The sequence below is a fragment of the Amia ocellicauda genome, chromosome 1 (assembly GCF_036373705.1).
Source record: "Amia ocellicauda isolate fAmiCal2 chromosome 1, fAmiCal2.hap1, whole genome shotgun sequence".
Taxonomy (NCBI): Eukaryota; Metazoa; Chordata; class Actinopteri; order Amiiformes; family Amiidae; genus Amia; species Amia ocellicauda.
This window is the reverse complement of record NC_089850.1, coordinates 20,395,276-20,420,477: the sequence shown is the minus strand read 5'-3', so window position 1 is coordinate 20,420,477 and position 25,202 is coordinate 20,395,276. Positions and strand designations below refer to the sequence as shown.

The 25,202-nt window shown below is 44.4% G+C and overlaps 1 protein-coding gene across 4 annotated transcripts; it reads right to left on the bottom strand.

The window, feature by feature from the left end:
* Window positions 1–24: 24 nt before the first annotated feature.
* On the bottom strand, window positions 25–24,395 carry snx9b (sorting nexin 9b). Of its 4 annotated transcripts, XM_066698065.1 has the most exons (20): window positions 23,997–24,395; window positions 18,918–19,004; window positions 18,483–18,557; window positions 15,634–15,726; window positions 13,183–13,257; window positions 10,083–10,242; window positions 8,875–8,910; window positions 6,645–6,783; window positions 5,818–5,902; window positions 5,291–5,416; window positions 4,743–4,860; window positions 4,470–4,600; window positions 4,064–4,167; window positions 3,696–3,799; window positions 3,289–3,366; window positions 3,035–3,111; window positions 2,298–2,387; window positions 1,760–1,874; window positions 1,416–1,507; window positions 25–1,143 (listed from the first exon to the last, which is right to left on the bottom strand). In XM_066698065.1, exons 1-20 carry the CDS (start codon window positions 24,006–24,008, stop codon window positions 1,096–1,098), a joined length of 1,845 nt encoding a protein of 614 aa, XP_066554162.1. In that variant the 5' UTR covers window positions 24,009–24,395; the 3' UTR covers window positions 25–1,095. The 4 variants fall into 4 exon arrangements, with proteins under 4 accessions (XP_066554162.1, XP_066554182.1, XP_066554173.1 ...); XM_066698085.1 differs by lacking the exon at window positions 13,183–13,257 and having other exon boundaries at window positions 23,997–24,392; XM_066698076.1 differs by lacking the exon at window positions 8,875–8,910 and having other exon boundaries at window positions 23,997–24,387.
* Between the last annotated feature and the right edge of the window lie 807 nt (window positions 24,396–25,202).

Genomic DNA, 25,202 nt, shown 5'->3' with positions numbered 1-25,202 from the left:
CAAACACAAACAAGTAATTGCAGCTCCAAGAAACATGGTTTTAATTTTCCTTACCAGCTCAAAAAACTAAAAGATACAAATAATTCCAATTTATGGCATTATATTATATTATAGTAAGGCAACAGATGTGCGGCGAAGCACGCAGGTACTTTTACAGACCGTTACAACATGAGTGTTTGGCATTAGCTTTGGAAGAGAGTGGCATTCGGTGATTTTCCTGCAATTTGGTGGAGGTGGTAGTGTACAACATTGGGCTTCATAATTAAATGCGTCAAAAGGAGGAAGAGAAAACCATTAATCCACAAAAACAAACAAAAAAACGTTTGCTACGGCTGTATTGAGGACTGATATGAAAGAACAGGCAAAACAATCTAGCGCTGTGCACAGACGTCACACACCAGTTAGTATTCTGCAAGTGAACCGGGACGCATGAAGAGGCTGCGAGGCGTCGGGTCACTTCCGGTCTGTGCTGCTCCACTCGAGTGAGCCGGCACCACAGACAGAGTGAGAGCAGCAGCCCTCGAGACGCAGATACAGAATTAGCCATCGGGAATAAAAGATCATCCCAAACATAAATACACTTCTGTTATTATTGTTATGGTAATTCATTATAGATATATTTTTGTTTGTTTATGTTTTTGAGGAAACTAACCTGGCCCTCATCAGCCTGCAGGTCCAATACGCATCTTGCAATTATAAAGAATGCCTGTAAAGGTAACCTATGCATAGTCAGGAAGTGCGTCAGCCACACCGCCGATATCCAGACTCCATCTCTCAGTGGACTCTCTAGTAACAACGCGGCGAGACTCGATACAGGAAGACGATTGTATTGCGGTGCTGGAACCATTGAAAAGTGCACTAGTAATATCATGTCAATATTGTCAGGTCTCCATTTAGTTTTTTTCTTGTTTTTTTAAAGATTTTTTTGTCAGAGTAACTGTAAATTACAGAATATTAAATTAATTGTGAACGTATATATAGATATATATAGAGATCTTAAAAAAAAAAAAAAAAAAAAAGGAAAGAATAAAGAATAACAGAAGACTGCTGTTGGATTGGTGTGCTCTGGAATTGCGTCTGTCTCAGGGGGCGTCTCTACAAAGTGGCAAACTGGTTGAGGGCCTGCCTCAGTTTCTCCGCAATCTGAAACACAGAAAACAGAGACGAGATTTAAAACAGGCAGATGAGCACGCAAGGCCACCATGGGAACCCTTTTAGGAACACAAATTCCATTTATGAAATGTTTATATCCACAGACTCCATTTACTCAGGATTAATAGCGAGCCAATAACCTGCGAGTAACTGACCTCTACTGATGACTGACACACACAGACACACTAACGCACGCAGAAGTCGAAGAACGCGTGAACACACATCTCTGACCTGACGGTCCCCCGCACTCCCACTGTACTCACCATCTCGTAAAACTTCACCTGCTCCTCCAGGTACAGACGCATCACCCTGTTGTAGTCATAGATTCGGTTGCTGTGGAAATGATTCATCTCAGCTGGGAAGACAGAAGCAGACGGGGAGAGAAACTTAAAACAACTAAAACAAGACTTAACCCTGTCTAGGTAAATAGGATAGTGAAGGTTATGGATATTTTAACTCATGGGGTTTAAATTTAAAGGACAAATTCATGCGTTTTTTCCCCCCCCACAGACAGTGTCGCTCCATATCTAGACCCCTCTGGGACAAAAGCCCATCCCAACACTCCAATGGTTGTGCAGGCCTCCGTGATGTTCCTGTGGTTTCCTACCTTGCAGTGCGTAAGACATGGTGCCCAAACGCTTCGCCATGGTCAGCTTCTCCTGAGGATTGATTTTACTTGTCGCCACCATTTTATCAGCCTCCTTCAGTTTGTCTATCGCGGCCTGGGAAAGGTAGAACACAAGTCTTTCAATGTATTGTCCTTTAGATGAATAAAACCAATGTGAAAACCAGTAGTGGAACGATCTTTTTGGACAGGTAAAAGGGTTTACTTAGTTACGAGTGTTGTGTGTCTTGTGCCGTCCCAGTTGAAAGATTGTCCGCCCCAGCATTAACACAAACAATAACAGAAAACTGTCTAACAAAATTTAGATTTGATTAAAAAAAACTGAAACCCACGTGAAGGAAATAAGATGGGAGGCGAGACTCGCACCACAGTGCAGTCTGGGTAATGTGCGGTTTTACAGGCTCTTAAGCAGAAGCCAAATTGAGGGGCCGGACATTTTCACGTTTCCTGTCTTTTGTGCTAAATCTTCTGCACAAGATCCTGCAGCTCTTAAATCCTGTAATGCAACAGGGTCTCTTACCTTGTGAACACCAATTGTGTCAGGAAAACAGCCCAAAAGCCCTTTGTATTCATTGTTCGTCTCCATCAGAAAATGAAGGTCTTTTCTTGGCTGCAAACAAGCAAACAAACAACCATAAGAAAGGGCACGGCGGTGACTCCTGAGACTGCTGTGGGGTTTGTACCACAAAACTCACAGGAAGGACAGGGAATGGTCCGCTTTAGAGTTCTGCGCTCTGGAAAATTACACCGTAAGATTAGATGGATTCTTCTATTTTGTTAATGAACAAACCTCCAATTATTATTCCCCCCTTTTCAACCTAATCTTGAATGGCTAATCGCCGCACTAGGCTCACTGCTATGACCTCCGTGGTACTTCGGGAGGGAAGACGCTGCACGCGTCCTCAGACCCGCATGCGTCCTCGGTTTTCTGCACTGGGAGCCACGTTCTGCGAGTTGGGTCTGTCAGTCTACCACTAAGTGATGCCTAAAGCACAATAAGCTGTAAACACAGACAATGTCCACAGTTTGACTACAACCTCTCTGAGTAAAAAGGGAGACAATCATCCAGAACAACACGACAATGTCGAACAGGCTGTTCTTACCGGGCAGATCCTCCAAAGGGAAGCCGCTTAGATATCAAACAGAACACCACAATTTTAGTGTGCAACTACTGCTACTGAAAAGCCAGAAACAAACAGGATAAAGCACAGTCTAATCACCCGTGCAATGAACTCCATGAGACAGAACCATAATTACCTGTTCGGCGACCAAAACAGCAATTTCTTCATATGTTTTTCCGGCTTCAGTCAGCGCGTCTGTCAGCGTAGATTCCCCTGGAAACACAAGACTAGAAAATATAACAACCAGTCTATTGAACAGAGTAAAATATAAATACAAAAAGCCTCACACACATTATATTACAGATATTTATAGTCAATTACAGACATCGAGAACTAAAAATTAATTAAACTGGTATTTTGCCAGAATTACAACTGTCACAAAGAGGGTACCTTGGTATCCACTGCTGTTGAAAACGTTAGAGAGATTCTGTAGTGCTTTTCCAATCTTCTGATACTCTTTTGGCAACGCTTAAAAACAAAACACAAAAGACAGGGCCGATCAGTTTCTGGGAAAAGATTTGTGAATCAGTCAAGGGGCTGAAGCTCTCGGCTCTGGAAGTCACGAAACGGAACATACTTGGAACAGTTACAAACTATTGACTGGATTTGACTTTAACTTGACTAGTTTACAGTCACACACGGGTATCATTCTACAGGAGGGAACTGAAACATCAAACATAACGCACACTAGGGTGTCAGAAACAGGTCTTTGCATTAGCTCTGTATCCCGAGCCTGTGCAGACTGAGTACTGATCGAGTCACCCGCACCAGAAATAGCTTCAGAGTTTCAGGCTTACGTCCTGTACACCGTTTCCAGTGCTCCTGCCCCACATTGAGGAGGTCTTTCACCCCGTCGTCCATGGACTTGGTGAATCTGCTGAAAAGCTCGCACTTCTGCTCCCTTGAAAGACAGGAGAGAGGTGGTTTTGGTTTTGTTGTCTGGTTGTGGTTTTTGTAGCCCACACAAGAGGCAAACACACACAAGATCAAGATTAGGATTGCGGATGTAACCACAACAAAAAGTATCTAAAATATTGTTTAGGAAGCAGGAAGTACTTTTTACACGATGAGGGTGTGTGCATTTCCCAGGCTGACAATTTATTTTAGCGGTTTTATGTTCAGTATCTGTCACACACTCTCACACAAAAATGAAATCGATGCTCACACTTCAACGGGGTCCAGATCAGGGGCCTCCGGCTCTATTGTGGTGAATATCATCACCCCCACCGTCTCGTCTTTCTCCGCTTTTCTCTTTCCCGTTTTCCAATCCTGTCCCACACAAAGAAAAAAAACACAAACCAATGAAAACGACTCAAACGCGAGGTCTCTGGCGTCTGGGATCATTACTGTTCTTTATAAGAATTATTTGTTCACCTCGTCTTTCAATACTTGTGGGGCCTTTTGTCTGAAGCCCAACGGGGCCGATAAAGTCTCTCTGAATGTTGTCTGTCACCCGACACCAAGGCCACAAAGTACCGTTTCTCGTGTGCCACTCGCTGCCCAGAGCAAGAGCTGCCAACGCACAGCGAATGTGGAGAGTGCCCCCAGGTGAACTCTGACCCCTGCCGTACCTTCTCGTCTTTGAAGCTGAGGAACAGCTGGAAGACCTCGCTCTCCGAGACGACGGGGTGCCGACACATCCTGGTCATCCAGCCCTGGAGCCGCTCCATACGCATCTTGATGAACTCCTCCTCGAAGCGCCCTGAGCGGGAAGACGGCGAGAATTGAGAGCGGGTTTCCTCAGGGGCCGTGATTTGCTGGCATGTCTGGACACAGGCATCAATGGACAGAACACAGCTTTCGGTTACAGGTACACACCTAAGAGAAAGATGAGATGGGCTTACCTGTGACCTGCTTATCTGGCAGGGACGGGATGGGAATAGCCGAGCCAAACTTGTCCAGAAGCCGTTCGTACAGCCAGTCGAAGTGCTTGTATCTGTGATTGACGGGCCTGTTTGTCGTCTGAAAGGATGAGGACAGAGGTTTACTCAAGAGGCTCACAGTCACAGTGTTGGGTGTACAATGCTACGGTGACTGACTTCTCTGATGATTATCACTAGAAACTTGTGGATTATTATCAGATCTTTAGGGATGTGATTATTTATTTTCCGATTTTTGTATAAATCCAGTTGCTTCCAGGTGCTTTCAGGGATTAACCATGGGCTTCGTCCAAAAAAAATGTATCCTGGTATAGCAAAAACAAGTAGGCCACACGCAGTCACTGTCCCTATATCAGAAGATACTGCAGAAATGAATCCATGAACAGACTCTGACAGTGTGGGTTCTGCTTGGTTGTGTTGTTGCACATTTTCAAGGTTATGCAAATATTGAGTGGTTCGGTCACATGCATCACGCCTGCAGGACAGAAGGATCTGTACAGGAAGACACTTACACTCGGAGTAACTTGATATTCAATGTAGCTCTTTAAGCCGTACATTTTTGTCCCTTTCTTAGGGTCGGCTACGACACAGTCTACCTGTGACTCTGGGTACGACCAGACCGGACCAACTTCTCCCATCTGAAACCACAAAGAAACAATGAATGGTCTTCAAATTAAATGCATTAAATATGTCACACACCTACAAATAAAGGTTATATTACATGTAACCAAACAGAGTAAAACATTAAACATGGAAAATATAACAGCTACACAAGCATGGGAAACATCAGAACTGTGGCAAACGCAGTGATGCTAAACTGGGCTCTGCATGGAGACTGGAGTTGACTTAACGGCATGTTAAGCTTCCGAAGAAAAACAAAATACAGCTCCGCCCCAGGGGTAAACCAGCCCGTACAGGCATCTGGAGTGTCATTTAAGCATAGAAAACAAGAGCTGAGTTTATGTTCGCCATGGGAAAATAAAAAATGTTTCACTTCACACCCAATAACCGGATCATCACCCTCTCTCTGAGCACTCACATAGATCGGGATCTTCTCCTTCGTCTTCAGCGGCTGTTTGCAAAGAAGGTAGAGTTCTGGTCCAGATTTGTTGAAGCCAGGGAACCTGTAGGAAGGCAAAAGACGGTATTGACTGTAATGCCATTTCACAAAGCCTCATGTACAGTAAGTCTACAAGCGGCATCTGCTTCAGGATCCTCTACTACAAAGGTTTTCAGATAGCATGACTTCACCCAATAAGGGCTATATTAGCATTCGTGCCGTGTGCCAAGCCGCTAAGAGTCTTTTCTCTGCCAACAATTCAAAGAGAATGCAAAGGCTTGTAAACTTTGTCAAGTTTACACTGTTGGATTCCTTCTAGTGCCTTGTTAAAAGCAGCAGGAGTTACATGTGGGACACACCAAGCATGTTTGTGCTTCAATAATAACAGTAAAACTAGAACTGTCAGATCTATCGTAGGAAACTGTTGCACAGCAATGCACCCATCTGTGTAGCACTAAATCAGCTGGGTGGCGCCCTCACACCCTCAGGGATTGTGTGACATGTTTTAAACAAACTGCCCTCCCACACTACACAGGCAATAAAAAGAGAGGGAGGCAGGTAATCGCTGGTGCAGAACTGTCCGAGAGGGACAACTGGTGAGAAGAGAACGAGGTAGCAGAAGAAGTGTTCATAAAACGCAGCCACTCTGTAGTCAGCTTTTGTTGTAAACATTATATATATTTTATATAAAAAATAATAATAAATACATGCATACAATCATAAACAAAAAACTGACAAAAACAAAAGCTGAGTGCAGTTTGGACCCTTTTCTTGGGAAGTGTAAGGGACAGAGGGACGGCTCTTACTTGTTGAGGGCGATCTTCATGGACGAGCCGTGCGTCCCGGCACGGGCCCCGGGCCCCCCCTCTCCCGCCTCCAACTCGACGCCCCCCCCTGCGGGCTTCTCGTCCCAATCGTCGTCCCATTCGTCATCATCGGTGGCACCTGGGAGGAACAGGGACAGGCAGTCAGGACACAGCACCCACCCCCAACCTCAGCCCCCCGGACTGCCCCGGCATTACCATGGCAGGAAATGACTATATAAATAAGAGTAATATTATTAAGACTTTAATACATTTCGCAGCGGTGAATCCATATTTTCTGGGAACGGTTTGGCTGCAGAGGCACATACAGTGATCAGTGATTCAGCGGCTCATTTAGAAACCACGTCTAGAAGATGCTCTGAAACTATTCAGCCAAACCCGGCGTGTTGAGAGTTCACACTTATCAGAGCGATTTGTTTTCTAAAAGGGGTTGCAGAGGACTCTTTTGCTGCAGAGTAATTTCTGAAACCTCATTTGGGTCACCCCGGCCTCCCCAACCCAACCCAATCCTAATTAATGAATTAGAGGAATCTTAGGCAAAGTGCTTTAACAATCAAGGCACCGACCTGCTGCTGTGAATTCGCTTCTTCCGGAAACAAACTGGCCAAGGACAAACCTGAACACGATCTCCCTAGTGACTGCAATCATTGCAGACCATGGGGAGCACATTGCAGCTCTGGAGCAGAGTGCTATTATAATCATCTCCAGGTGTGGAGGGGTTGTGCCGTGCTCTGGTGTGTGAAGTCCACATCCCTGACTGCTACGCCACACTTGTTACGAATACTTAATGTTTCAGCCTCATGGCACACACGTTCCCTCAGGGTTAGTGTCAGTAAAGCAGAACACAGACATGCCCTAGTCATTAGGATGCCAGTTCTGCACAAAGAGTGCAGACACAGGTGACCGCGGAAGCGTTAGACAACCGAACAGCAGCAGATATTAAAATGCAAGGTACAGGTCAAGGGGGAGAAAAACAGCAACAGAAACGTGCTCGTGTGCGTGGGTGTGCTGTGAAATTCTGCTCAGGCTCTTTCGGAGGCCTCCATCAACGCAGCTGACAGATTCCTCCCACGGCAATAGTGCCATTCTTTGACAGAGGAAACCTCATTACTGTGGATTCCTTTCTTCTGAATGACAGCGAACGCAACCGAATACCCCTGACCTCCCCCTCAAGCCACCCCGACTCCCTTGCCCCCAGCCAACATCAGCAGAGTCACAGCAAACACCTCATAATCAACTCACTCGTGCCCTATTTACCATGCACCACCCCTGAGCCAATTAGAGCACCGTGAGCACACTGTAAACAGATCTGCGACCAATTAAAAGACTAATTAAGTGCAATCAATGCGAATAAGACGTGACGATGTAGAAGTGGACACATGTATGTTCTCGCACGGTGCTTAACTCGTTATCTAACACAGGAAAGCTCAGCCCACACATCGTGCTTTCCTGCCTCGTCTGCTGCCATGACAGCGCCCAAAGCAGCAGTGATGCTGAAGGCTGTGTTACCATTTCATCTGCCACCCTAACCAGCTTTTTGGGGAAAAAAGAGAAAACAAAAGCTCCAGTGAGGCCTGTCCAAGCTGTCTGCTAAAGAGGAGTCCAATGACAGTTACACCATGCTGAGAAGTCCATTGAGACACTGTTGTACATCCCCCCAAATTATTTCTTCCACTTCGGGTCTTAACATTTGTCAGCTTGGCTAGCGGGCTGAGACAGAACCGCTGATCCAGACAATTACTTCAGGCTCGGTGAGACCTGCAGCCGGGGGGCTCCAATTAGAAGTTAAGACCTAGTGTTTACACCAGGAAAGGCACTCCTTCACGCAGAGATACGACTCGCCACAGTCAATATGGGAGCACGTAAATCCACACAGGATGCATATCATATCATATCAAACACACAGATAAACATTGAACAAAAACAAAGCATTCATATCACATACAATAATACAATTTACATCAATGCAGATGGTAAACAATGTTCTCCAGTTAGTCGAGCAATGTTAAGGAAATAACCAATCCAATGTGAATAGACAAACACGTACACAACACACACACCCAAAGCATTTGCAACAAATTTAAAAAAGCCAAACACAAAACTGGTTTCACTGACTCAAAGCTACTGTTGATATGCATACATGCTGCAGGTAAATACAACTCATGTGAAAGTTTCACCAGCAAAAGTAAACTGGATGCATTCCACGGTGTACCTGTATAGTCAGTTAGGTACGGATAGGGATAGATATCTTAAAAGGAGAAGAAAAAGAAGACAAAGAAATGACACATAAATGGCACGTAAATACAAAACAAAAGCTGGCTTTTTCCAGCACCCAGTTCAAGTTGTTCCTCAAAACTGGCCAGGCAAAATTACAAGCTGCACACAAGAGTGAAGTGGCACCTACTGCAAGAAGTACCTTAGTTTGAAATCGAGAGGCACAAGTACTGCTCGAAAAAACAACAACAATTTTTCCATATTTTCCTCATGACCATCACTCAGAGCTAGAGGATGACAAACTGCCTTCTCTCATATTGGCAACAGAGTGGAGTGTGTGGCATGTGTTGTCCAGTGTATCATCACAGCTGGGCACATTTAATCAGGGTGTGCGTGTGTGTGTGTGCGCGTGTGTCCATCTGTTTGTACTTGACATGGCCTTAGTGTCAGATGACTGTCGCACCTCAAAAACATTTCTAAAGACTGCTTTCTAAGAAGGGAAAAATCCCTGTTGAAGAGGAAGTTCATGTATCAGTGTGGAACTTTCTAAATAGGGCTTTAAAACAGAACAATGCAGAAGGAAGCGCACTGAAAGAGGCTACAGATGCAACAGTCTGTGAAGTGAGCTGGCACTGAAGTGAGGTTTGACGTCGTGCTCTGGTCAGGAGCCCACTGTGTGAGAGAAGTTAGTGAGCAGTGTAGATACTGACCAAAGGCTGCCCAAGGGACATCTGAGGAAGCTAACTCAGGAAAGGGGATTGGATCAGAAATTGAACGCACGCACACACACGCACACACACACACACACTACAGCACAGGATAAACTCACTCACACTCATACCACACAGCAATAGAGTTTAGGTGTAAAAAACTAATTTCATTCTCACAGCTCGTGACAGTTGTGCAGAAAGCGAAACGGAAATGTTTTCTTAATTTAAAGTCTGGCTTAGCATAGCTTCATTAAGCACCAGAAAAGTCAGATGAATTAAAAACTATTAAATGGTGTATTTTGTCTTTACCAATTCCTTAAAACTGACAAATGACTGCTTTCACTTTAAAATCACCTGCAAACGCACACCTGGCTGGGAGAGAAAATCATGGCGACGTCTGCGTTTCTCTAGACAGGGAATTTATCGAGACTGTGGTGTACGGACGCCTGCATGACAAATGCACTATTGAAATTGAATGAGAGAACTAATACCCTACCTGGGCCCTGGTAGGCCTGGGGATGCCCCTGTTGGCCCGAGCTCCAGTTCCCACCAGCGTTGTGCTTATTCGCGTCCGAGCTCTCGGTCTGCCCTCCCCAGTTGTTTGAGGCGTTGACGGCGGGGCTCCAGGCGGACCAGGGGTCGGTGTTGTTGTTGGTCTATAATGTTGCAAGAGCAGTGCATTACAATAAATAAATGAATGAACAAAAGCGATCCAGGGAAAATGGATTTTATGACACACGGAAAGTCAAATACATCCCCCACATACGTTCTTTGACTGTTCTCACTCTGCCCCAGTGCGAAGGTCCACCACAGTGTAAAATGACCAAAAAACACAGGAGAACCCAAGTGAATCCATGGAAACGCAGGGAGGGATGTAGTAGAGCCATGGTACGAACCGTGACAAACCATGGCAACGAAAAAAAGTGACATGCATGGGTGAAACCACGAGAAAACGGGCAACATACCATGCAGTGGGTGCTCTGGTAAACTTTCCCAAGGTGACCACTACCCCAAGACTTACAGGAATGCACTTGGTGTTGCGATAAAAATGACACTATTAGATGCGTTCTTGGATGGCCATGCTCACAGCTTGTAGGCGAGGTGAAGAATGAACACAGCGTCGCGTGCAGGTCAAGGTATGTGCTGTTTCACCCGTTACAATCATGTCACAGATGTAAAATACTTTTACAAATGACAAACCGGCAGGCTGGATGGTACCTGCAGGCCACAGCGCCGATTGACTCGCTAACCTCCCATTCATGACATTGTATAACATTGATTCAGTTCACCCTGGGACTTGGCTCCTCTTGTTTTTTCCAGCCAAACACAACCTATTCCCAGAATGCTCTGCTCCCTTTCCCCCGAGGGCTTATGTTCCAAGAAAGAGCGAGTTAAGAGTGTATAAACAAAACAAATAAATAAAATTCCTGTGCTCTGCTCTGCCCCTCCCCTCTCCCGTGCCCTATAGTTCACTCATGGCCACTTCAGAGACTATGAATATGCTCTTGGTATATATAACATTACTTTAATTGTGCCAAGCTCAGAGGCCAAACCTAATTCTCCTCTTGTCTGCCCAGCAAGGGAGCTGAATGAACCTTAGACCTCATTCTCTGTCACACAAGACCTGTAAAGAGCACCTGACCAGAATAGGTTAACCACCGCAGTTCCCCTGCAGGGTCTGGGTCCGAGAAACACATCTTTACTCCTCCCAGGGTGCATAGCGAACACCACATGGGTGTTTCAGTAAGTATAAGGGGGCGATTGCTAGAGAAGCCTGCCATTGTAAATGATTGCCTTAATGCACTTGTTTGAGTTCACTTTGTTTCTGTTCTGAATCACTAATGATTTAAACGTTTGAGATTTGAGATAATCATAAGCATTAAAAATGTTGTATGTTTTTATCTTGAAAATGTAAAATACTTACTTAAATCAACAGTATTTGAAATTAATTCTCAGATGTACCTAAACCACCTAACATTTTACTTAGGCAAGAGGTACTTAATATAGCAATGATGGTAAAGACATCTGCAGCTAGGGAAACTTCATAAATAAATTTTGCTTATGTCAGCCATCTGTGACAGTAACACACAGTCCTGATCACAGACTACAGTCTCACTGGTCTTCACAGCTGGGGTTTAGGACACACACACCAACAATTCAAACATAAACATGCACTACTCCAGCTGTGTTGTGTCTAAGGAATGGAGACAGTCTCCCTCCCCTCTGAGAAAAACAGTGGGACAAAAATATAAACCATCCCAACCAATGACAGCCTCCTTGAGTTGAATGAGCTTGGAGAGAGCTTAGCCAGGAAGAAGGATTTAACTCAGCTGCTGCTGACTGCACATTAGATCTCAAACACAGGAGAATTCGAAGCTCAGGGTTTTCATCAGGGCGACACCATCATGCTCCCAGACACCCACAGACAGAGGACATTTGTGCGACGATCCCAGAACAACCAGATCCACAGAGTAACCAACCAGCTTCAGAGACACCCAGGGGTGGGAGAGATGCAGTCAGCTATTCAAAACAACGCAACTATGGCTAGACATATTATGATGATATTAGTTTTATTTTAAACAACATAAAACACACAGGGAAGATTTTACTAAAGGGTGATATCCTACTAGCCCAGCTATTTGAATGTATTGCAGGCTTGGAAGTCTGATTTATCAGGTGGAGTGCACGAATGGCAGAGGAGAGGGTTGTTTATGGCCAGGGGATCCTTAACAACAATTTAGAGAGAGTCTTGGATTTCTCTTCGCGTCTGATTAAAGCCCTAGATTTCTTCCAGGTTTCATGAATGTGAACTTCTTTAAAAATACATGTCTGGGACCTCACACTGGAGATTGCAAACTGAATTGTGATTTTCCAATCACTATGATCACTGGTCAAGCTGATTAGAATACTTATCTGAACAATGATCTGAAACACTGAACAAATGCTCCGCAAATCAGCGGAAATGCAAGTGCAGGCTTGATTCATAAATGAGTTGTGCTCAGTTCTCAGGGTTGTGGCGAACTTTACACCTTTAGCAGTTCAATGATCAACGAACAATACACAAACAAAGGTGGCTTTGGCTGTGTAGTTCTATTTTTAATTGCTGGTCTTATCTTACTTGAACAGATGGGGAGAAAAAAAAAACAAATAGCACCGACACAGCCATTACAAAACTGGGTAATTAAAAGAAAAATCAAGCCAGAAAGGACTGCGCGTGTAACTTGAGATCTATTCAATGATCAGGGTTCACAAACTTATTTAATCCAGTATCTTACATGTACGCTTTCAATCTCTCATAACCAAAGAAAAAGTTTTTTTTTTTTTTTATGAAGTGCAAAACTTGAACAACAGATACAAACAGTGGGAGGTATATTAACAAAGTAGTACAACGGCAGTGCTTGGCTGCATTATTCGATTCAATTTGTGTTTTTGCGCATTTATTTTGTGAAGGGACAGGTGCTCAATTGGGGGGGGTGCTGGAATCACGGCTGTGGTGAAATGGGGGGGGGGATTGAGGGAGAGATCATGCAGTGGAGTTGGGCAGGAGAATGGGGAACCATGCATGTCAGACTTCCCCATGCCAGGAGCCCAGTTACCTCAGTGGAGGGAGCGGACGCCGGGGCTGGGGTGTCTGGTGTATCGGGCTGAGCTGTGCAGCCAGCAACATCCACCTTCAGAAAAACAAACAGGCACGTGTATAACACCAGCAATCTGCAAGCAACGGATAGACTGCTGACAAAAAAAATAAAAGATGAACCTTTATTTTAGCAGCTTGGTTGAAAAAAATATTGACATATAAAAGGCACTTCTCTCTCAGTTTGTCTGAGAGAGAAGAACATGCACCGTGTGCTGGGGAAGAAAAATAACGTTAAAAAAGACCAATCCTGACGGGTGCGTGTGGGGGTGCACCGATATATGTACTCAACCCCGACCAACGTGCATGTGGACAGTATTATGGAGAACGGCACTAACACCACCTGAAGGGGAAGGTTCTTGCTACATAAGCTCCTAAAAGTACTGGATTTATTTCATATTTGTCCATGCAAAGGCAGAGGCACAGAGGCTCCAGAGCGTCACGCCCTACAAAACCTTGCGAGACCTGAATGCCGCACCCAGGCTAGGACCCAACGCCCCGAAGCGGACGACACCTGAAAGCTGCACCCCACCATCGCAGACTTGTGTATTTGCATGCACTGTTCCTAAGAGGACCCCCGGTTACTCTATTTGCATGAAGAACCCGTTTTCACAAACGGCATTTGTGTGCAAATTGCAGGCCGGGCAGCTGTGCGCGTCATTTGCAAACGAATGCAAAGAGAGAGACTGGTCTGGAAGCTGGCTTGTGCTGCCGACTTGCTCAAAAATTGGACTGTAACACCAACATGACGTCTCATTAGTCCCCAGTGGGCTGGAGAACAAGAGAAGCAGAGTCGGCTCATGTGGATGGCTAAACTAATCAAAAAGATTAATTAAAAAAGCACAGGCACAATAGTCGGACCTCCCAAGTCAAACATTTGATCAGACTTCTTTAGAGTTCATTTTGAAAGCAAGGCCTACAACATTGTACTCAACTTACTTCAGAAATATTTGTTTGTTATCCACAGCTAAAAAGAATACCTGTGGGATCTAACGTGACGAACAGTTTTGATGCATTTTGTTTTTTTCAAAAAAGTTATATTCACTAACTGACAGTTTAACTGACAGTTATCCTTCTGTGCTTTCAAAGTCAGTTTGGAATCACTATCTGATACCTCAATGCAGTTCAAACTCTCCATAAGCAACATGAAAAACGAAACTATCTTGAATATAACCTGCTGGCATATACAGAATATAATAGCTGGCATCCCTGATCTTTCAAACTGGGATAAGAAACTGGATTGATTTAATCTGTACTAGTTTTAATTCTATCTGCAACTCATCTGCAGGAAAATCTCGGGTAATAGTAGGTATTGTGTTGTGTGCGTGTGTTTTGGAAGTTTCTTGATATTAAAAAGTTGTATGTATAACAGAGAATGTAAGTAAGTAAGATGTATAGTAGAGAACTGCAGCCTCTTGATATTATTATTTAGCACTGAGTGTACTTTTCCAACCCCCCTATGTGTTTTGAATGCAGATCTGTGATATGAACCAACCTACCAGCCCCCGCTGCAGTACGAGCCACACAAACACAGCTCTGTTCACATGGCACGCTGCACTAGTCTCCTCACACTGCACAAGTGTGGAGGGCAGGCGTGGCCCAGCCTGACCACACAGAGACCTGCAGGAGCCCAGCCAATCAGCAGCACAGTCTGTCACAGTGTCAGTGAGGAGATTCGAGGCGAGAACCTGCGTCAGGCCAGGACTACTCACAGCCCTGCCACCTCAACCACGCAGCTGGGCCTAAGAGTACAGCCCGTGAACCCCCAGCTTCACCAGTCCTCTCTAGTGAGCTACTGACAGCACCAAGCACAGACAGCCTCACTATCAAATGCAGCTGCTTCTCCCTCCACTAGCGCATTGCACCAATTTCCAAGGGTTAAGGCACATTGCGCAACAAGCCTGGGCATAAACTCAAAGAATGAAGACTCGTGGGAAACTGTCTGACACATTGTGCACAGCTGGCTTTGAACACAGAGCTTGAACATCTTTCTGTTTTGTATAAATATAAAAATATAATTCTGTAATAGCTGTTTTTTTGTAATAGAGAGGGAGAAACAGATAAATCTGAGAAACCTGCCTGTGTATTTCTATGCAGAAATGTTTTGAAACACATTGCACCATTACAGCAGCTATGAGCGACTGAGCTGTGTCCTAACAGAAAATGGCACAATTCACCACAGCATTTTCAACAGCATTCACTACAGCATTTACAGCATTGGATGTTTAATCCAATTCAAACTCACATCCTGCCTGCTCTTCCAAGATCAGATAACATTTCCCTCGTCAAAAGAAGGCCAGTACAATCTCCTAGAATGCGAGGATATATCCAACTGACACAAAGGTGCGATTTCATGAACCTGGGGGGTGGGGGACAACAAACAAACAATAGAGGGACTTCAACGGTAACGCACCTGATTGTTGGTAGTGTGGCTGTTGGAAGCTGTGGATGAGAAGTTGTCAAAAACTGAAAAGTCTGGTATGGCATTTCCCCCAGAAGCTTTCACCTAAAGATAAAAAAAGAAAAGAAAAGAAAGATTTTACTTGTTCACTTGTTTTGTCTCTCAACAAACAAGTGAACCACAGCTGCATACAAGTCTGTGACCTGCGTCGAGCTTTTGATTTGGCCCTTTCCTCTGGGGGCTACTCTGGATCTGAAGTCCCGGTTCAGATATGGGATTGTGGTGAGGACAGCCAACAGCACTGCTCTGCTTGACTGTGTCCCGCTCCCAGCTCTGTGCCCGGGCTTCACTGCCATGATGCTGGCAGGACACTGGCATCTCGAGTGTAACAATGTTTTAACAAAACCACGTTACAAAAAACACAAAAACAAAAGCCTAACAGACAGTCTCCTTACACTCTTAATGATGTTAGCAGGTCCCACTTTGGCAACGAATAATTGGCTCGAGGTCTTTCCCTGTTCTGCGGTCTCCTAGCAATGCAGAGTTTGCTGGAACTGGCGGGTTTCCGCCCCACCACTGCCCCAGGATGCCAGAGGAGCACTGCTCTCGATCTACCACTTTACATGTCTCTATCTAGCCCAAACTGAATATTAGAAAGTAAATGGTAAATAATAATATCAATAATAATAATACCAGACATTCATTGCTTGTCAAATTCAATACTTTGGACAGAATTCTATCCCTATCCCATTTCAACCTGTTTTGAATGCTTCCTGCTAGACTGGCACAGCTTGCTCCTGGAGAATGAGAAGTTGGTACCAGAGCCAACCAGATCCAGTCACTGGTTTCCTGTTCAGACAGGGGGAAGGGGCCAGGATCTCTAGTTTGAGCATAAAACGCTGCCAGTTGCTTTGCATAAAAGAGAGCAGCTGCAGGAAAGGCACTATACAGTTTGTAATAATCACAAACGAGGCCCTTGCCGGAAACAAAAGACAAATCATGCTCAGCAATATTCCTCGAAAAAGGGATGACAGCAGTTTTAATATAAATAAATTGTTTACATTTTTAAAACATTTTGTTCTTTGCACTGTTGGCGTACAACAGATTTCAAAAACATCTCTCTTTTCAGCTTCAGCAGCAACTACAGAGAAGACTGCCTGGGCTTCTGAAATGATCACTGAATTGGAAACAGATCTGAGGTCACATGTCTTAAAAGCAGCTGTGGGAAATTGGATTTCTCAAACCACATACAAAAATAAGTAAATAAAATAACAGACAGAGAAAACCTTGAAGGAAGAGAGAGAAGAGGTATCTGATTCAGGAGGAGCCCCGTGTTTTAAGCAGCCTAAACCGCAGAGGCAGTTCAGACTGAAGCGTGTGTTACTGTTGTGGGCACATGGTTGCCTGGAGACAATCCTAGAGGTGAGTCCATGGGGGCACTTCGGTTATATTTGCCGTCTGCCAGTGCCAGTCCCTGTTGTCAATATTTTCCCAAGCCTCACAAAGGTTTGTTCTTAACAGTTATGGTGCAGATACAGAGACTATCCCAGCAACAGTAATACACCGAGGTAACGTCAGGGACCTGTCTGCATACGTAACCAACAAAACAACCTGAATGACTGAGCCATGAATTTAAACAGAGCAGCACCCTGGGACTTCCTCTAGGCCTGAAGAACCCATGTGTGCTGGTCTCCAAAGAACTTAATTGGAAACTTAATTTAACTAAAATTGCTTAATTGGACATTTTGAATTACGGTCAGCTGTGAAACAATTGGAGGTAGCTTTTTGTGTACTCGTGCCTGTTCCTGTGATATCATTCCCTTAGAATTGGAAGAGTGCAAACCCCCTGTGCATGGAGACCAGTCTTTTGGTGCGGAGCAGTCCAGTGCAGTGCAGTGCAGTGCAGTGCAGTGTAGTGTAGTGTGATGTAGCGCAGCATGTTTTACACTTGTTCTGGGGCTGTGCAGATCTGAGGCGTGCCTGAGATGGCAGTTTGGATCACAGCAGAGTGTCAAAACTGCCATCTGGATCCATGCAGCTTCATCCCAGACACTTAAAATGAACATACAGCCCGTGTGCATGTGGCAACGATTGGAGGCAGTCTGTGCGTTGACCTGAAGAAAGCCTTTATGGCAACTCAAGAGAGGAACCGCTGCAGTATAAACATCACAACAGAGCGGGGCTGAAGGCCAGAGTGAAGTGTCGCATCCTGCTGTATTTCTCAACGAGCGGAAAGCAAACAAGCCCGCTCCCAGCCTGACGTGTCCCTCCCTGCCAGCGTCGGGTCTTCCTGCTGACCCTTTAAATCGCACACACGTCTGCTCATTTAGTTGTTTGAAAAAAACAACATAACTTTTGCAACTAGACCACGTCCCTGACCCCAAACCTAGCTGTGCTAAATGATAACTACCGAGTTGCAGGGAACAGAGAAAATGCAAATTCTCCCACAATGAGCTTTAGCCATGAGATAGGCTGCTGTTATTTAGGAGGGGGTGCTTGTTCATTTTCAGGTAAAGTTCATGCTGCTTGCAGGGTTATAAAGATTTCATAAACAGTCACATGTCATTGGGTGCAGGGTGTTGGTGAGGAGACCATATGTGTGACTGTGTGGAGTTTACTTCTGGGTGAAGTACATTTATAAAATGCAGGATGTGGTATTAAAAAAGAAACTCGATGTAGAAGCTCTTTTAAATACACTGAGAAAAATAACACTAAAAAACGGTGATAAACGAGATGTGAAAACATGTTAATTAACCGTGCAGCTCGCAGCAGACTTTATCTTGTCAAAATATTATACGATTGTACTTTTTTTTAATATAATAGTCAGGGGTAAAAATGCATCAATCCTTTGGTTGACTCACCTCAATGTAATCTTCTGGAACCAGTCCAACCTCTCCTTTGGAGTTCTGTGCTTCTACCCAGCCCCCACCGATGCTCTGTAAGACAAGACAGTGGAAATGCAACTGAGAGTGCAAACACGATGACAAGACTAAAACCCAGATTCAATAAAATCCTTGACCTTCACACTAATTGTATTTTGTTTTTAATGAGAAGGAAGATATTTGAAGGTTTGTTATTTCCACTAAATGGCAGTTCTGGTTTCACAAGGCAGGCCAGTGTGCAGCCAAGAACAACACACAGCACAGACACTGTCACCATCAATCAATCGATCAAATAGATGCCAATCAGGCACAGACTAGACAGTGATGCATGGAAACTGTCCGCGTCTCTTCCCAGAGAGAGGGGGCAAGAGCTGCTCAGGGCTGTCCAGCCCCACCTGGGTGCCGTGGGGTTACCTGGTTGGTGATGGTAACTGTTTCGCCCTCTTTCACGGTCAGCTCATTGTTTCCAGGTTCAGCTGTGAAGTCGTACAAAACCTGCGCCTGTGTGCAGAAAAGAAGAGAATCAGAAGACTGCAGAGATAGGCCTCAATACTACATCTTATACACACACACACTACACTGAAATGCTATCTGAAATATATATCAATAAATATACTCAAATTATTTTCTGGCCATTTTCTCCTAGCATTACCAACAGGAATTATTAATTGTAATAATTAAACATTATATCAGGGAACAAAATACAGTCAGAGTCCTGAACTGCACAGCATGTAAAGAATGATCCAAAAATACACAGAAAGAGGAAGGCACTTCTTAAACAGCACCATTGTTTCAGTGACAGACCAATTCACCCGAGTACTGTTGAACTCTTTAATTTAATGTTATGGAGGGAAAAAACGTTTGAAACACTTCTTAACCAGGAACCAGCTTCTAGAAAAGGTCAGGCAGGTCTGGAGCAACTGCCAGCCAACTGTCCCTCAACAGAATGCTTTGAAACTGAAATTGCATCATCCCAGATTGTGTATAGAAATCAATTGCCCTGTTATTGAATTGAAAGATTGCGTGTGCACTTCCCCATTTTCACTAGAACTACAACATACCACAGGATCTGAAATTATAGTGAGCTACTGTCGCTACAATCACAAAACCGGTAATCAGTGAGTCACTGCTGGCGAGACAATGGAGCTTAAAGACCTTTAAAATCACATTTACCACAAGGTTACCACACACTTAAGAGTCACAGCAAAAAGGGATGCAAGACCGGTGATGTTTTTCACAATCAGTACTTCTGTATGACGGCCACAAAGTAAGAGGTCTTTGCAGAAAACTTAATTAAGTCGGATTATAACATATCCAGAGAGTGTGAATGGGTTTGTGCAGACCTAAAATGAATGATGCGTTTTAGAAACTACAAGAGTGATTCATTCAATCGGTGTCAGCGTTACAACATTTACACTGCTGTGCGAAGTAGATTTTCACATCTACAAAAGGGCATTTAAGATTAGTAGCCTATTGCTTACTCTCAGGCGGCGAGTGTGACCTCGCTCGTGAGGAGCAAAAGCAGGAAAGGGATTGTCATGTACAAATTTGAAAAAAGAAAAAGAAAATGACTTAAATGGTATTAAGGCCACCAAACCAGAATAACTGCTTTCTAACCTTGCAGTTCTTGCTGCCCTGCTGGTATGGTCATATCAGTTAAAGAGAGGCACACACACCAAACAGAGCCCTAGCCACTGCAGGCCTCACCGAACTACAGAAATCACCTAGATAAAACTAAAAAAAAAAAAAAACTATAGGTGAGAGCCAATTACTGAGAAAAACACCTCACAAGAAAAGAATGCCACAGCGAGAACACAAAGTCACACACCCGGGCCTGAAGAACAGAGAGAGAAGAAAAACAACACAGGATCTAACTCTCCGACACATTCCTGCTATTGTTTCCTACAACAGCACAGGCAGAAGTGATGCTGAAGGGAAACTCCACTGGGAACTCAGGAATCCAGGCAGCGTAGTGTGCCATGACATTATCCCCCTCTGGGAGTCTGCAGAATAACCACAGGGTCATCTGGTATCTGGTCCACCTGGAGCACGGGGTCAGATACTCAATTAATCAACTCACAATTTGGCATCTTTAACAATGAAGTGGTCTGTTTTTTTCCATGGATTTACTTTTGCTGACTCAAGGTGCACCCAGCGGACCGAGTGAGGTTAGAACTGCGCTGGCAATGGGAGCCGGGGTGATCGGTTGGATCAGAACACAGAGCAAACACGCACATGCACACGCACACAAAAGAAAAAAAGAGGAAGTTAAATAGATTTTGCAGAAAACAGGTAATGAAAGAAGAGGACTATGAAGACAAAAATCAGTGTGATTGGCTGACGAGTCATGTCACCTGAAAGAGGAGTACGTCTAGATTAAGGCAGCAAATACCATAGAGGATAATATTCATATAAAATATTAAAAAGCTAAGAACCACAGGAATGATATCTGCTCGGTTGTCACCAATGGTCCTGCCTGTGAGAGCAACACCCTACTGCTATTAAAAACATAACCGGTACAAAAACAAAGTTCCCCACGGGGTCATTTACTTCTTGTTACATTTGCTCGAAGATACAAGATTCTGTATTGTCTGTTCTCTCATTTCTGTTATTTTACACACTTCTAATTCCAGCAAATACTGCTTCTAGAAATCCTTCACAAAGCCGAAATATACACTAGTGACAGCAGCAACCACATCTGTCTGGAACAAGTTACCCACAGCGGCGACGTAATGCGAAGGCGATGTATTAATATCGAATGTATTTCCACACGATGTGGCTCATAAACATGTGGAAAGTTTAAAGTCTCAGGTTCTTTTTTTTCTTGTATTTTAAATCTTCAGATGTTTCCTCTTCCTTTAAATGCTGGTTTCAGCTATTATGACTCACACATCAGTCATGAATGCAAACACTGTACTAAAATACTACTGAAAAGGATGTTTTTAAAGATAGACGTGCACGATTTATTCTAGATGGTCGTTTGTCTCATTCTCAGAGGGCTGCTGGGTCAGCCTGCTCTACAAACTCCTCCAGCAGTCAGTCTGATCAAATACAGATCTCATTCCTCTCCTCCGATAGTCGCGTGGTTTGTTTTGGTCACTGTGGCTTTACTCGGCCAGGCATTCCTGTAACCACATGGGGAATGTGGCTGCTATAGAACAGGCCTGCCGGTATCTCAAACAGGTTTATTTTCTGGAGACTCTGCTCGTTTTCAGGTAAAATATTTGCATAGCTTATTCCCTGCGCCTTCAGAAATGACTCGTCCGCCACGTTCTTTTGACTTTTGTTATTGCTCTCTTGAATTCCCGCGTGATTAGACAGGCTTGTGCTTCAGAGCCAACCCCCTCCCCAACCCCCACCCCCACCCACCCACTCACTCACTCACACGCCCACACTCATTTCTGCACAATTGGAACAGTGTGAAGAGGTTAACTGGAACTTTTCTTACCAAGCTAGTCTGCTGCTATTGAACATTAAAAAGGCTTAATCAAACAAGAAAGCTGGGCACTTTGCTGGCCCATATATGTGCTGGATATTTCACTTTTGCGGTCTAGATTATTTTCAGTACAGGGTGTCAACACAGTTCGTACCAGGAGGATCTTTCTCTTACGAAAAAACCTCAACACAGCAGCATCCCTCAGACCTTTCCTTTGCTCTTATAAGACATAACAAATTAGTTATACGTAATGCACGGGTCCTACATGACATCCACTTAAACTGATATGCATGTAGTCACGTCAATTTCTAAATATTTCCCTGTTCCTCGTGTAGCTATTCAAACTCTATCGACTCAGTTAATCTCATGGTCATGGTCACTGTCTCTGCCTTGGCACTGATGCACCCTACAGTATCTACAGTATCTGTGGTGAAATCGGGTCTTCGCATCACTGCTGTCACACGCAGAGCAACGTTCAGCCCGAGTGCGTGTTCCTGTTCCATTTTACACAAATGTGTGATGATACGCTGATCATCTGCACACAACAGCCCAGCAGAGCGAGTCTGGAAACCCCTGGCAGTGCGATCTGTGTAAACACTCAGTGGCGGGGGAGGCAGTACAGAACACACCTTATCCAGACCTCCTCCTGTTGACGTTTCAGACTAAACTAAACGGTGCTTCTATTACCCAGAGTGGAGGGGTGGCAACCATTAGGCCAAGGCCTTCAGCTGTGGACCCCCATAGACTTACTCTCTACAACACAACAGCCTGCCAGCCTGTAGGAGTTTTTGTTTCTCTCCTCCGTGCCAATTGGTTTGAATAACAGCAGCTTGATTTCACTGTGTAAAGTGGCAACTCGGTGAAGGGCGCTATACCAAATAAAGACTGATTGATTGATTAACTCTTATATTTCGCATAGGTGGCCATGTTGGTCTTGGGTACCACATTCCTCCAGCACATCGCTCATACGTCATCTTTATTTACTCTTTAAAAGATTTTTCTTGGTGCACTAATAGTTTGGGATGTCTTAAAGTAGCAGGAGTTTCGTCCTTAGTCAACTTTAAACCTTTTCACAGTGAATATTCCCACTATGTCTTCTATCACTTACTGACAGAGCACATCTCCCAACTTGTTTCCTCCAAAGTAATTTAAGCTGCAGATTTTCTCATTACGCTGCTTACATTTTCAGCCTTCAAGACACTTGCCGCCACATCCTGCTAAGGGGGCAGTTAGGCGACTCTGACCTTGTCTGGGGAATTCAAATTACCCCCAAGTGTCTTCAGTTCAGCAAAATAAATTTACCTGCATTGGGTATATGGACTATTTTATATATTACTAATATACAAATATATTCTATTGAAGAAAGAATTCTGGGGCAAAAAGAAGAGCATTTTAAAACTCTGTGAACTGGATCTCAAATCTTTTGATCCGCTTACATGAGGTTACTGTTATTATGTGCATACAATAGGAGGGCAGGTACAACAGCTGTTTGGAAAACGTCAATTATATGAGTATTGTTTAAACAGCGGGCATAGCAAGCAGTGAAGCCCAAATTACAACATTGTAATATTTCCACCAATACCAATAGCATTCACAACACCAACGTCTTCATTTGAACCGTTTAAATTCAGTACTTGTACTTCACAAATGAAACAAAAACAAAACCTGTGGAAAAAACGAGTCACGGTGTTAGTGAAATCCATCCCTCGCTGTGCGGCGCTCCGTTTGCAGAGACTACAACTCCCGACGGCCTTTGCGGCACGACATGACCCGCATTGGATAGGTGGTTAAAAATGTCACAAGACACTTTTAATGATCTCTTTTTCAAATGTGACATAAAAACAGCCTTGAATCGCACTTTTCGCACCAGCCCTGCAGCCCGTGTGCCCCAGTCACACTACCGATAAGTAACCCAAGACACGGACACCGTTTTTAACTCAGGCTGAACAGACATTTTCCCCGATCCAGCTGGATCTGCACCTCCAGGTCCCCCGCCTGTCACAGTCCGCGGAGACACGACCACAAGCCCGGCTCACCCGGCTGAGAAAGCCCCCTACCTTGGACGTCATCCTTGCTGCATTGGCTTCTGCGCGTTGAGAGCCTCTTGGCGTTTTCTGCTGTCCTCGCTTCCTCAATCACACATTCCTCTCTCCAGCCAGGGAGAAAAACAGGGCAGATCTTAGGAGCGCCGGACTGATGTTAATACATCACTAAACACAGGCTGCCCTTTGACCCGAGGAGGCGGCGAGGCCGGGCGACTGCGTGTCCGCTGCGGGGCTCCTCGGCGGGTTCAGTGGCCGGGCCGCTGCATGCTGAGCGCCGGTGCGGTGGGAGCAGCGCGTTTGTGCGCACAGACACACCGGAAAGCCTCTCGCAGCTCGCCGAGGATATTTGCTGGCGTTGGCGGAGCGCAGATGTGCGCAGGTCTGCCGGGATCTGCGCGGCTCCTCCAATGGGATCGGCGTGGTCGTGCAGATGTGCGCAAATCCGCGGCACTGCAATCGCGACCTTTACGACCAGGCAAAATGTCTGCAGATACAGTTTAACAGTTTCTGCACTGCGCCATTCATGCCGTGTGCTTGTGGCTGCTGCACCTTCATTATAATGTGTGTCATAATTATGATCAAACTCAGAGGCTGCTATATATTTGCATACCTTCAATATATTCATAAATCTTCAGGTCAATGTTTTGACTGTGATATCGCGGTATGTTAAAGTACTTTTAAAGTTTCTTTAATGTATACATTATTAATAGTACATTTCAATATATATATATATATATTTGGCTATTATAAACGAATAATAGTAATAATTGTTATTTGTTATAATAATAATAATAATAATAATAATAATAAAACATTCTAATCCGAATTTATACATCGTTATTATTTGTATTAAGGTCTATTTTACTCCAGACTTAAAATAACACCATAGAAAGATGCATTTATTCGGTCAGTCTTCAACAGATACTGGAAATATATAATTAATATAAGATACAAGATTGATAAGTAGGCTATAGCATAGTACAGTATAGTATAGTAAGCCTATAATAGTATAGTATAGTGTAGTATAGTGGTCCAGTGTTACCACTGACATGCATGGCTGTGTTGCCTGGTTTATGTGCAGATCTTGTGGTATTGGCAGTGCAGTTTCAATAACAGGCTGCTGTTGTGCCAGTATGAGTCACATGGTTTGGGAAGCCCGGGCATGAGAGCCAGGCCAGCGTGTGAGGCTGCAGGCCGCTCTCTAGTGGCCAGACGTGG

Coding starts and splice junctions, on each gene's coding strand:
- snx9b (XM_066698065.1), bottom strand. Junction 6,784..8,874: donor GTACCTAACTGACTATACAG/GTACACCGTGGA, acceptor TGTTCCTCCCAG/GTGCCACCGATGATGACGAA. Junction 2,388..3,034: donor CTGTTTTGGTCGCCGAACAG/GTAATTATGGTT, acceptor GCTTGTTTGCAG/CCAAGAAAAGACCTTCATTT.